The sequence below is a fragment of the Trichoplusia ni genome, chromosome 2 (genome assembly GCF_003590095.1).
Source record: "Trichoplusia ni isolate ovarian cell line Hi5 chromosome 2, tn1, whole genome shotgun sequence".
In the NCBI taxonomy this organism is placed as follows: Eukaryota; Metazoa; Arthropoda; class Insecta; order Lepidoptera; family Noctuidae; genus Trichoplusia; species Trichoplusia ni.
In genome coordinates, this window is record NC_039479.1 from 203,285 (window position 1) to 215,882 (window position 12,598).

Here is a 12,598-nt window from a genome sequence, read left to right on the forward strand (position 1 = left end):
ATTGCTATACCTTATTTAAATAACAAACAATAGATCTGACCGATACTAGGCACAAACTAAAAGACAAAATCCTATGACGCCAATTTGAAAAGTTCGTTCAATAAAATTAAAAACTTGGATCTTTTCGGACGATTTAACTGTTTTGAGACTATATTCCTGCAGGGCAATAGTGAATGGAGAAGATATAACATAGTGAAACAGTCTCAGAACACTAATTAATGCAATCAACCACCTCTAACGTTGAATATCCCAACTTCCAGGTGCACCTGTACTTCTCAGCGCTGCCGGAAGACAAGGTGCCGTACGTGAACAGCGTGGGGGAGAGGTACCGGCTGAAGCAGCTGCTGCAGCAACTGCCGCCGCAGGACAACGAGGTAACTAGCCCACCTCCACCCCACAGCCAGAAGGTAACTACACTGACAGACAGACGCACGCACTACACGCATGACGACACTTACAAGTAGCAAAGACTGCATGAATGGAACTGGAGACAAAGACAGCATGAATAAGAATTTGCTGAGGGTTCGATCTCTTTGCCACTATTTCTTAATGGCGACTGACATCTTCAGCATGTTTTCAAACTTGCCAACAAATAGCTCATCTGTAAGTCCTCGTATGTTTTTGTAAGACCATCGCCTTTGATGGTAGCTAGAGTTATCTATTTAGCATGAGGTGGTGGTATGCGCACTATATTTCATGCATGCACACCAGTTATACTATAATTAGAAGCCCGGCAGCCGTCGAAATTAGATTGTTTTACCTCCCACATGAACGTTGACTAAAGCTAGTTACCAATATTTGACAGAAGGAAACTAGTCACCAGAAAATTCCCTCACGTTACTAATTTTCAACCGTCTAGGTTATTGAATATTAGCAAAGTGATCTAAACACCCTATCCCAAAATCAAGCTACCTACTGTCCAAAAATGATTTACCAGGAGTTGTGAGTATAGTTATACATATATGTTGTGGTATTCCAGGTGCGGTACTGCCACGCGCTGTCTGATGAGGAGCGGAAGGAGTTGCGGCTGTTCAGCGCGCAGAGAAAGCGGGAGGCGCTGGGCAGGGGGCAGGCGAGGCAGCTGCATGCGCCGGCGCCGTGCGACCGGGTGAGTGCTACCTTTATTGATATACCTATATGAGAAAGAAGAATGGATGTAGAAGGCTTTAAAGCAGCTGTCGGGAGCCGAACCCAGGATGCCGCGAGGGCAGGTAAGTGATGGCTATAGTCATAAGAGCACATAAAAAATGAAAAGCACTTCATCCAGGATGGGTACGCTATCTGAACTTGGTCAGCGCAAATCAAGAAGTGGGTATATTATATATATTCTGAACGAAAACTATGTTCTAGAGGCTTAATGATTGTTTTTACTGGACACTAAAATAGCTTCAAAGGCTTTGGTTAGAAATCAATCCATTGGAATTAACCCCTACAACAATCTACATGATGGAACATTTCGTAAACATCTATCTATAAACAGAACCAAATAGCAAGTTACCAAGTTTACCAACAAAACAAATATTATTAAGTGGGACCATCTCAGCATGATTCTATTAGCGGGCCGTGTTGATTAGCTCTGCTCTGTACCCCGGGCACGTCTGCTGCGCTTATGACGTCACCCCGTGGGACCTGCCTCATCAGGGTGCGGACCACGATGCTGGCATTCAATTCAACAGATTAGCTTTATTGAGGCTGTATTAGATATGATATTTGACCGTATGAATTACAAGGTAGAGGGGAAATACGTGATAAATATAATTAAAAGAAATAGACTACAAACATAGAAAATTGGATCCAGATATTAGACAAAGAATCATTACGTTTCTTGATAAGTATGCCAGTCTGATTATTAGGATTTATTTGTGCATGGTGAAATCAAAATCAAAAGTTTTTATTTCAAATAGGCCATTTTTCATGCCTTTTAAAACGTTACAATAATGACTCTAGTTGAACCTACAGGTGAAACAATTAAACACTTGAAACAAAACAGTACGCCAAGCAGATTTACAATCAGCAAATTGATATAATTACTCACTACTTATCAGACTAGACAGAATACTTTTCAGACCATTATTCACTTCTGTATCACATTTGTAATTGTCTTACAAAAAATCGGGCTTAGTCAATGGACCATATGGGTCCTCCAATTAAAAAAGCTTTGGCAAAAAAACCTTCTGACCTCAGATAAAGTCATAGTATATCTAGTACCAAAGTACCAGGGCTACATAAATAACGCCGCAGTCATCCCCTTTCAACCCTCCTGTCCGGTGCAGTTCCGATGTTTTAATCCCGAGCCACATAAATCATAGGGGCTGTTACAATTGATACCGGCATTTTTTCATCCCCTCACTTCTGTTAGTCGGTTATTTCGCAATATATTTCGGTTTGGATGCAACAAGGGTTGAGTTAAAAAAACACAGCTGTTTTTTAAATGAGGAAAATTAATGGCATATTTCAAAGATTTTTTCTATTTATCTCCGTTTTCAGTTGCATTTACTGCTCGGGAACTTCACAGTCGAATTTTTTGAAATAGCTACTTACGAATATTAATGACATTTTCTTTAGCTTTAAAATAATATTTTTGACACATCTAATCACATCCCGTTATAACCTGGAATGTCTCACTGCTGGGCAAAGGCTTCCCCACTCTTCTTTCACTTGTCTCTCTCATGAGCCCCCAGTGATCAATCCGGTAATCATCATCCCGCCATCTCCCTCTTTGTCTGCCTCGATGACGGCGGGTGATATCACAACCTGTGTTCAAATGAATTAGGAAAAGCTTGAATACGAAGGCGACAAAACTGAAATCAAAAAGTTTATAACGAAAAACATCAAGAGATACATTCCTCTTCGCGAACACCCATCAAATCAAAGAATTAAAAAGTTTTCATTTGGAAGCGGAAAATTAGTTAAAAGGAAGTGCACTTCTAATTCATCCGACCCCCTAAATTAAGAGTCGCAATTAAATGCGCAGTAACAATTACCGGTGCGATGTCCCGGGTTCGAATCCCAGACGTGCTTCTTAATCACTCAACTTTTAAATTGGTTTGCCCGATGGCTTTCCTTGTTTTAATGTTAAAGCTCGTTAAATATAATTGTTGCAGTCTGTCCATAGCTGAAATTGTAATTCACATTTTTTTTCCAAAATTGCTGAGTTTTAATTAGTGAAAAGCTTATTGTCAGCGATTTCTTAAAGTAATCTCTATAATTGCATCCCCCTTTATAATGCGAAAACTTTTAGGATTTGTAAATAAATTGAATATTTCCTTCGTCTTTATTTGCATCATGGCAATTGAGCTTGACAGTAAAGATAGGTACAACATATTTTTTTCACAATATTAACATGCATAAGCTGTGATACAGGTAACAGGATATACAGATCAGTCAGTAAAAGTACCTACATAAAGTTTTTAACCATCATTCCACCATAATCCAAAATATCAATTCTTTACTGCTCATCTTAATAAGTAGGAACTACTCCACCTAACAATAAACTACGTAAATACAATGAATAGTGGAGACAGCAAAATGTCAACAAACGTCGCGACGTCCCGCATAAGTGAGTAGACTCGCCCGGGAATCAAACTGCGGACCGAGACATGTCTGACTCATTTAAATGTTAGCCATTGAGAGTAGGGGTATGTAGAGCAGAGAGTATAACGATGAAAATTTTAATTTGTCCTTTTTCAAAGACTGAAAACAGTCTCAATAATTTGATATTGTTGTTAATAAAAAATACAAGTGCCCAAAACAGACAGACGGACAAAAGGTTTTCCCACATTTTAGTACACTTAAATATGTTTTTAATTTGGTTGCGATATTTAAGCAGGTAGCTGAGTTTAAGCCACCACGTTGCTAAGTTCCGTGGGTGCGAACAACTTATTTTAATTTAAATTACTATTTAAATTAAAATAAGTACACAAATATTACCTTATTTTACAGAAACTCCCGCATTAAATAAACAATATCAAATCGTTTGAAATATTTCAAACTTATCCAGGCATCTCGATATCATCCCATCACTATATTAAGTCTTGGAGCAGACAGTCTGGGGCGGGCTGAGAGCTGAGCAAATAAAATCTAACCTCCCTTCCCCCTTTGTGACGTCACGGGTCGCGACATGACGCCCGTCCTTAAGGAAACGCTTTATTTTACTTTTATTAGTGCTCGTAGTGACCACCGAGGTTTCTATAAACAGCTGTAGCTTATAGAGCTACACTGTTTTGTAAAGTTTGAGATGTTTTCTTTAAGTAATTTAAGGTATTATTTTCCGGGAAGCAATACACAGAATTGTGGTGCTTAACTCAAATGAGATAAGTATGGTTGTAGTTATTTTCATTGTAAACTGCTATATAATTAGAAAATGATTTTGTTCAGATTGGTTTGTTCAGATGACAAAATTTACTGTTGTACGTATTAAGTCTAATGTCTGGTAGATAAACCAATATGATACACAGACAAACAGAAGGATATAGAATGAACCTTTTTTAGAATTTAAATTCAAAAAAGATTTCTCCATATAACTTACACCGCAATATCTTCCAAGCTGCATAACGACCTAACCTGAAGTATTTCGCGCCACTCATCACCATTTATAACTAACTTTTGACATCGTCGCTCGGGGCGCACCGGCGCATAAAATCAGCACAATTATGAAAACCATCGCCATGCGCCTTGTGCCTGACACCGTGAAATCATCACCCCCCCCCCCTGTAGCCCCTCCTCCCGACCCCCGCACCCCCGCGGACAATTAGCGGTTAATGTGGTGGAAACACTTTCCACCGTCTGAGAGCACTCTTTCATTTTCTTAGGGGCGCGTTCTCGTTGGAACACGGTACGGGAAAAATAATTTTGAAATAAGCTGTTGTTTTAACAGTCCTAAGATTTATAGCACTTTAAAAAAATTAAATACAATCGAGCTGAAATTTATTTGGGATTCATTGACATACAGTTTTCTACTGACTTCAAAATGTCAATTGAAATGCTCCACTCAGAATTGTGAATATTTTTTTGTATATACATATTAAATTATTATATTTGAAACAATAACTCGCTATTAATAGAGACATCTGGAAGCAAAATGGAGAGGCCTTGCTACCTGTAGAATTTCACACACGCTCTTGAAAATTATTTGTTGACAAGAATGTCTCTGGTCTTCTCAAGTGGGTTTAGTCTACAACCGAGAACAGCAACAAACGACAAATCCTTAGTTCTTGTGTAATGTAAACGCGCGCCATTTGCCGCCAAACTATATCTCAGTACCGCTAGATTGATTTTACGATGACAGGCGACGCCGCGCTCTTTACTGAGTCTTCTCACTGATTTTATATTTCTGGTCCCTACTTAATGATACTTGAAATTAAGTAATGATATTAGTTTAATTCTTACAATAAAATACTATATTATATGTAAAGGTTTAAAAGGGGTAGATGTTTTTGGTCAAAGCATAATGTTGTAACATCTGCATGAAGCCAAGTTCAGCTAAGTTAAGAAGTTACTCATTTATGGTACCCAAAAAAAGAATAAGATTATCCCAAGACTTATTTATCCAAATTACTGCATTCGTAGATTGGTTTTTGCTAATTCTAAATTAGCCTATAATCTGAATACCTACAACCCTTTATCACACACTCGCAATAAATCAGAGACACATGTTTAGCGAAGTTTGTCAAACTCATAACTTACCTAACCCCTTGTTTACCCGCTGATGTGAGGCGACACGACAAACATATCGTATGTTGTGAACAGCGCCATCTGGTGATCATCTGACTGTTTCATACGATGTTTAGGGCTCTTTCAATTTCAATTAGCAAATAATGAAATAAGGAAATATATTTTAGTTTTTAAGTATTTTCCTTTCGAGTCATTCGTTTCATGGAAGAGAAGTTTATTTGCTGTAAATGTCTTCATTCGATATTTCTTCTTAAAGGCTTTAGAATTTTATACTCACTTTAGTAACAAAATCAATTATTAAAATCTGGACGAAAATATAGTAACGACGGAACTTTGAGAGGAGAATATCTGTGACCCTCACAAAGAAAAGTTTTCCCTTCCGTTTACAGAAGAGCTTTCCCGAACGGCATTATAATATGTTTATAGTAGTACATTGAAGATAAGCAAGAAATAGGTACTTCATCTCGAGTCTAGACACTTCTCTAAACCCGCGTCCCGAGTCCTATCGGAGCCACATCTGATACATTGCTTGCTACAAAGACACACGCCCCGTGTGGTCGCCAAATTGCCCATTAAAGGACTTGGAACAATGCGAGGCTATCGTCTCTCAGACGCGACAAGTGGATTAGGGTTAGGTAATTGCATTAGTGTGTGCTAAAGCGGTGCTGTGCTGTTGAGAGTAGATGTCCTCTGGTGTTAGGAGATTTATAGGGCTTAGGTAAGGAGTCAGAGTAGTACGAAACTTGTTTAGTGTTGACTTTATTTTGAGCAAGTTTCTTGCATCATAAGCACTAGGTAACTAACAGTTTTACACTAGAATTTATTGAACAACACAACAGATTATTTAAATTTATATTTGTGGGTATGTGATACGCAGTTGTAAGATATTTCTCGCAGACGTAGTTCCCTAGCCCCGGGTTCTGCGCACCATCTGATAACTTCTGCAACATTTCTCTGGCACACCTGCAGCCACTCGCAGTTACACTCATAAACACAATCTTTCCCCGCTTCGCAACTTTTCACAAGATAAATTACACAACTTCTAGCGCCCTCTGTTATGATTTCTTTGATTTATGGCCCCAAGTAATGAGCACGTGTCGCCGACAGATGGCGTTACTGAGTTGTTTATTAGACTCCCGCCGATTTATTGCTTGGGGTTGTACTACAAGCAACATAAGTGCTTATTGAACAAACACTTATTGTTTCCTTTGAGTGCAAATGTGTGTTTGATTTCATTTTCGTTGGTAATCGTTAGTTTATTAACGTAACTTTGAATCTAAATTGACTAAGGTTTAACGTAACTACAATTAAATAAGACACTTTGAAAGTAGTTGTACGAAATGAATCATAGTATCTTATTATGTGAATTTCATTTTCTCCAGATATTTAAATAGGTGACTACTATTTACGAAGTCAAAGATAACTACTTCCAACTCACCCACTAAATGTAAATAAAAAATCAGGGATAGTACCTACCTATATACCTGAAGCTTAATAATGTTGGAGTCCTGTACAAAAGTTACCTTCTTAAGTCTGTATTTTATAAGTACTATTATTAGCAACTATATTATACTGAGTTCGAAACTGTCGAGAGTGTAATACTTTCTAGCTAAGTAATGTACTTACATTGAAGGATTTTATTTTTGTCATTTTCACTTTCCAGTAAACTACCATCAGATAATACAATTGAACCGCAAAATGATACATCTGAGGTGTACTAAAGTTATATCGTTAAAGTATTAAATAAAACTGAGGTACAGTAATAGTCAGTAACGGGAAAGCGAGTGTCAAGACCAGTCCTACAATTCAAAATATTGCGTTGCAAAATGAATTTTAGTAACTTTACAATCAAAGAATTTAATCGGGTAAGTTTAGCTCAGTAATTACTAAAATTTCATAGTTTTGTGAGTCTGTTCTTATTTTACTTAAAACATTTTACAGCGCCATCTCAAGCAATTTTACAAAAGCTTTGAATACACTTGCGAACTATTTAGTTCATCTATTCGACGCTAGGTGTCCAGACAAAGAGTCTGTCAGCCAAGTTACAGTAATATAAACCAGTCGCTAGATGGCGTTGCCTAAAAATGCCACACAAATTGACTAGATGTCGCCCCGATCCCCTTTCTTAAAGTTTGTTCACCAAAGAAAGTTATGCATCCATTATTATTTTACATTCATAATAAAACAGTCTTAAAACGTTTCCGCGAAGGTGTGAAAATGATTTTTGTTCTTCTTCTTATATTTTTTTATTCCGCGGCGTGGGAACGCGGGCCAGGTAGTGTGTATCACAGATTATAAAGCGTCGTAAAACCGATGGCGAAGCATTATTGTTGTTTATTGTGTTTAGAAGTTGGTTGCATCACGTTCTCCGGACTCCGGCCGAGCTTGGACTACGTGGCATTTCGAATCGTCACACTATTTTCCGATTTAATAAGTTTAAGTCGCGCGAAGACAAAGGAGTTGGACACAAGTTTGTTGTGCTGGCGCGTAGTAAAACTAGATCTAGTGCATAATGCATAGCATAACTACCTGTTTATGCGTTCACGTATATGTGAAATAAAGCTTTATGTTGTATTGAATAGGGTACAAAATCAATCGATAGTTTAATTGTTTTTAAAGTTATAAAGAGTAGATACCTAGGTCAGATTTAATAGTGCAGTAATTACGGGTAACATTTGGGTGGATTAGATAATACCTACCTACATACAAGTGCGAGAATCAAAGCACGCGCGCGTGGGAACGAGAAACAAGTGAGTTTGAAAGCGCAGCTCGGACCCGGCAGGGCCCGGGGCCCGGGGCCGGGGGCACGGGGTACGGGGCCCGGGACCAACAAACAATAGACAAATGTATCTCGTCTCGGCCTCGTTACCCAAAACTGTAACAATCTTTATGGTTACCTAACCCAGATAGAATACGCAACGCAGCGCTATCCGATACTAAAACAATGCTTTTATCTATAAATATTCATTTATTTGTCTTCACATAGTATAACTTGAATCAATTCTGAACTCTAATCCCTTGTGATAAGGTCGTGTGGGACGGGAAATATATTTTTTAAGTGTAAAACAGTTGAATGAACAGGTTAGTGGTTATTTGTGGCGTAAAAGGATTCCTTTATGTTCGGATGTGTGGAGCTGTGGGAGCGGCTCATTAAGTTTACAGGCATTTGGGGTAGGTTCAACACACGGCATGATCTTGTAAAATTAGCCTTGCTGACTGATACACTTGACCCAACGGGATAGGGGACGAATTTAGGTTTTCAGTTCAAAATTCAGATTACAGAACACTAGCTGCTGCCAGCTGATCCTACGGGAACTATCCTATGTTTTAATCCTGGTTTTAAACTACCCGTGTACCAAGTTTCGCTTAAATCCGTTCAGGGGTGTTTGCGTGCAAGAGGAACAAACATCCATACATACAAACTTTTGCGTTTATAATTTAGTTAGTTATCCTGTGATAATATTAATAAGATATAAAACCATATAAAAGTTGCATAATTCTACGCCTATACAACACTGCAAATCTGTTACAAAGACCGACATACAAAACACTTTATGATAATTGAGTCACATTAACAAAAGCAGGCCTACAAACGAGACCGCCTGATCGAGACATGAATGGCCAACATTGGCCACACAAGCACCCAACATATCAATGGAGTTAGACAATAGTCATTCAAGTGACCCAACGTTGGCTCAAACATCCAACATTATGAATGAACCTACCGGCTATATTTAGCCACGTTCTCGGTAACGCATTCACAAGTCTATAAAGTGAGGAATCCGCTGACCATTCATACAATACAGCGCAAACCTGGCTTGGACTGAAATAGTATTTAACAGTACATGGCTTACTATTCATAGATACAGCGGTTGGAGGAAACTAAGCCTTATGTACTATACGACAGTAGGCTTTCATTCAAAGTCAAAGACTTGTATCCTGGGTGCTTCATGAAGAGTGACCTGTTCAATTATAGTTAGAATTTACGAAACTACCAATATTAAAATGTTATTTAAAATTCTAGTCCTTAAATTAATAGAAACAACAGCATAACTTTCAGATAGACGTTATGTATGAGCACGAGTTTCCTCTGTAAGAAGAGGAAGTTAAATATTTTTACGTAACTTCTCAGTTCAGTACCTACATGTACGTACCTACTTCCGTGCTTAACCACTTGACGGGAGATAAATAAGTCCTACTCCACTCAGATATAAATACACTGTTCTTAAAGTAAAATAAGTTATATACATTACAACAACTCCGATCAAGATCAGACCTCTACCTGCCTAAAGCTAGTGCGACATAGATTAATTATGTGACACTAATAAAATACTGTCTAAAAAAGTAACAATGACTGTTAATAAAATATCAATAAAGGCAAGCGCACAACAGTTTATAAAAACGCCTCATGGCGCTTGACGTTTTTTTATAGAAAAAAATCGTATTCAAATTGTGAGGGAGGCTTTTTGCCCTCTCGAAAACACCTGCCATCTAGCGGCTGACGGTCGCAACATATAGGAAGGCTTCTATGTACTACATACACTCTTAAACGTGGTCTAGCATACAAGGAATTCAAGGGCTAGATACAGAGATTTTTTTAATATTGCCAGTACCTACATTGCTACAGAATTTCAAATTTCCACATTATTACACAAGTTTTCACGAAAATCGACACCAGAATGGGCAACAGTAAAAACATCTAACAGTCTCAACTTTTAATACGTCGAGTAGAACAAATCATCAAAGAATTAAACTGTCTGGTTGTAACAAGATCTAATGAAAAAATCTCCCAAAAACCGCTTAAAAGTAATTCAATTTCGCCAAAAACCAGGCGAAACAAAACGAAAAAGTATTTTAATGTAGAGCAGTAAAAACAACAATTTCTTCTAAATGTCTGCAAAGTTTTTACGAGAGCTTATGATCAAAGCTCGCGGGCCGCGCGGACGAATTAGCCAGCGTTTTATGTAAGTAGATCAAAGTTTTTGTGATACCATCGATCAGTAATCATTGGTTTTTAGAGGTCTTTACGAGACCAAACACTTTTGGCCGCGGCAAAAATAAAAATTACCATATAAAAGTACAGGAGCTTTGACAAATATTTTAGTAGATGTAACTTAAAGATGTTTGCCTCATTTATGCTTGAGTAGAAGATTCCGCATTAAGCGCTTCCTGATCATATTCTGTATGAGATATTATTCTACGGAAACATAGCACAATCATCTGGTTAGTACCCATCTGGACCTAAACCACGACCTGTAAAGTTTGCTCCACAAAGTCAGTGAGCGTGCATGATGCACGTCACCTCACAGTTACACGATTTGCGCCAAATCTAATAAACTATTGGACAACACCGCAATTGTGTGTGATCGCAATCCGCGCCGAACAGGCGACAGATGTGCTGCGCGGGCGCACGCCGCAGGGCTGCCCGTCCGATATTATGATAAGCCTTGTCAATACCTTTTATTTGCAAAACGTTTTAACTTAATGTTCGCCAATTAAGTACTTCACACATTTATGCGAAATTAAGTAATTTGTAGTAAAACGATGGCAATTTCTTAATGTTACAGATAGAGTTATCAAGTGAAGTAATGCATAATGTGTGTAGAAAGTTTCTTTGATAATATGGATACTTTTAGTAACTGTATTAAGTTTTAACATTTATATTATCACCAGCCTGCGCAGATAGCAGCGCGTGCGCAGCCCTGCGACATCAAACGCCTCCCGTAACATCCTCTATTTAACCTCAAAACTGATAGTTTTTGCTTCGCTTTTTCTGCGTCTAACATTATGCTTATGTAACTATTTTTTCTATTACTTATCTCTGTTTGATGAGTAAAAAAACTGTTTTCTTCTCCCGACATATGGCGCGCGGCGCGGCGCGTGCGCCAGCACATTGCGTCCGTTTTTTTCGCATCCGATTCGAAATTCAAAATTCAAATATAGCGCATGTGTGCAGACGAATATTGTTGTGGGTTTTTGTCTTTTTTTTTCTTATTATTTCTTGTCGATAAATCCCGTCTGGTCTTTGGAAGAATTAAAAAGTAATAAACAAATATAGAGGTATTATGTCCGCCAGGTGGACAGGCGACCTGGGCGCGTGCCTTTCAGCCCTAATCGCTTTATTGAAGCTTTTTTCTGAATAATTCAGTTTTTGAGGGGATCATATTTAGTTTCGCAAACAAGCAGATTTACGAAACCACTACATGTTTATTACGGAAAATGTTTAATACTCTCCTATTGCACATACACAGTTCCCTCCGCTAGTCCTCTCTCACGTCACGTGCCAGTCACCACGAACCCCACGCTCACCACGTACCCTACAACCACAGCCACCAGTTTTTTGTCTCATCTTTTTGCCTCACCTTCTGGTTGCGCACTTTTTCATGACATCATGACGGCTGTTTAAGCATACTTAATGACGACCGCAGTCGGGGGTAACTATTATATTTATAAGGGACGTTTTTTAAATACTTTCTTAGGGGCTTTCTAATTAATGCGTGTTCGGGATTAGCACTTCTTAATTTGTTTTCTTGTGTTTGAATAATAACCCGTTAATGTGTTGAAAAGGGGTTTTATAAGTTTGTGATAAATTTCGTGAGCAGTAAAATTCTTGTTTCATAGATTTTATGTGAAAGTAGGATCGAATGATGGCCACAGTTTATGCCGCCGTAAATCTGTGATGTCCCACTTAAATGTTCATATCTCATAAACGTAGCTTAAATAGGACATTTCTTGTTTATTGCGAAGATATAACTAACAAAGTTATACGCCAGACAATTTTATCACAACTTTACCTATTATTAATTATTTGTGAACAACATGTCATCACATGTCCTGCAGTACAAGTGCGGCTGCGCAGACGCAGCGGGCCCCGCGCATGCGCCATACGCGTCGCCCACGGAGCACCGACGACCTCGCAAGTATG

At 38.4% G+C, this 12,598-nt stretch overlaps 1 protein-coding gene across 2 annotated transcripts in view; it reads left to right on the forward strand.

Moving 5' to 3' along the window:
* The window catches only part of LOC113501939 (protein prickle-like), a 123,197-nt gene that overhangs the window by 60,465 nt on the left and 50,134 nt on the right, over window positions 1–12,598 (forward strand). Inside the window, exons 5-6 of one of the 2 annotated variants that reach the window (XM_026883269.1) lie at window positions 261–407; window positions 980–1,108. In XM_026883269.1, the coding sequence (XP_026739070.1) occupies window positions 261–407; window positions 980–1,108 (276 nt within the window). The remainder of the gene's footprint in view (window positions 1–260; window positions 408–979; window positions 1,109–12,598) is intronic. The other variant, XM_026883277.1, reaches the window with a different exon arrangement.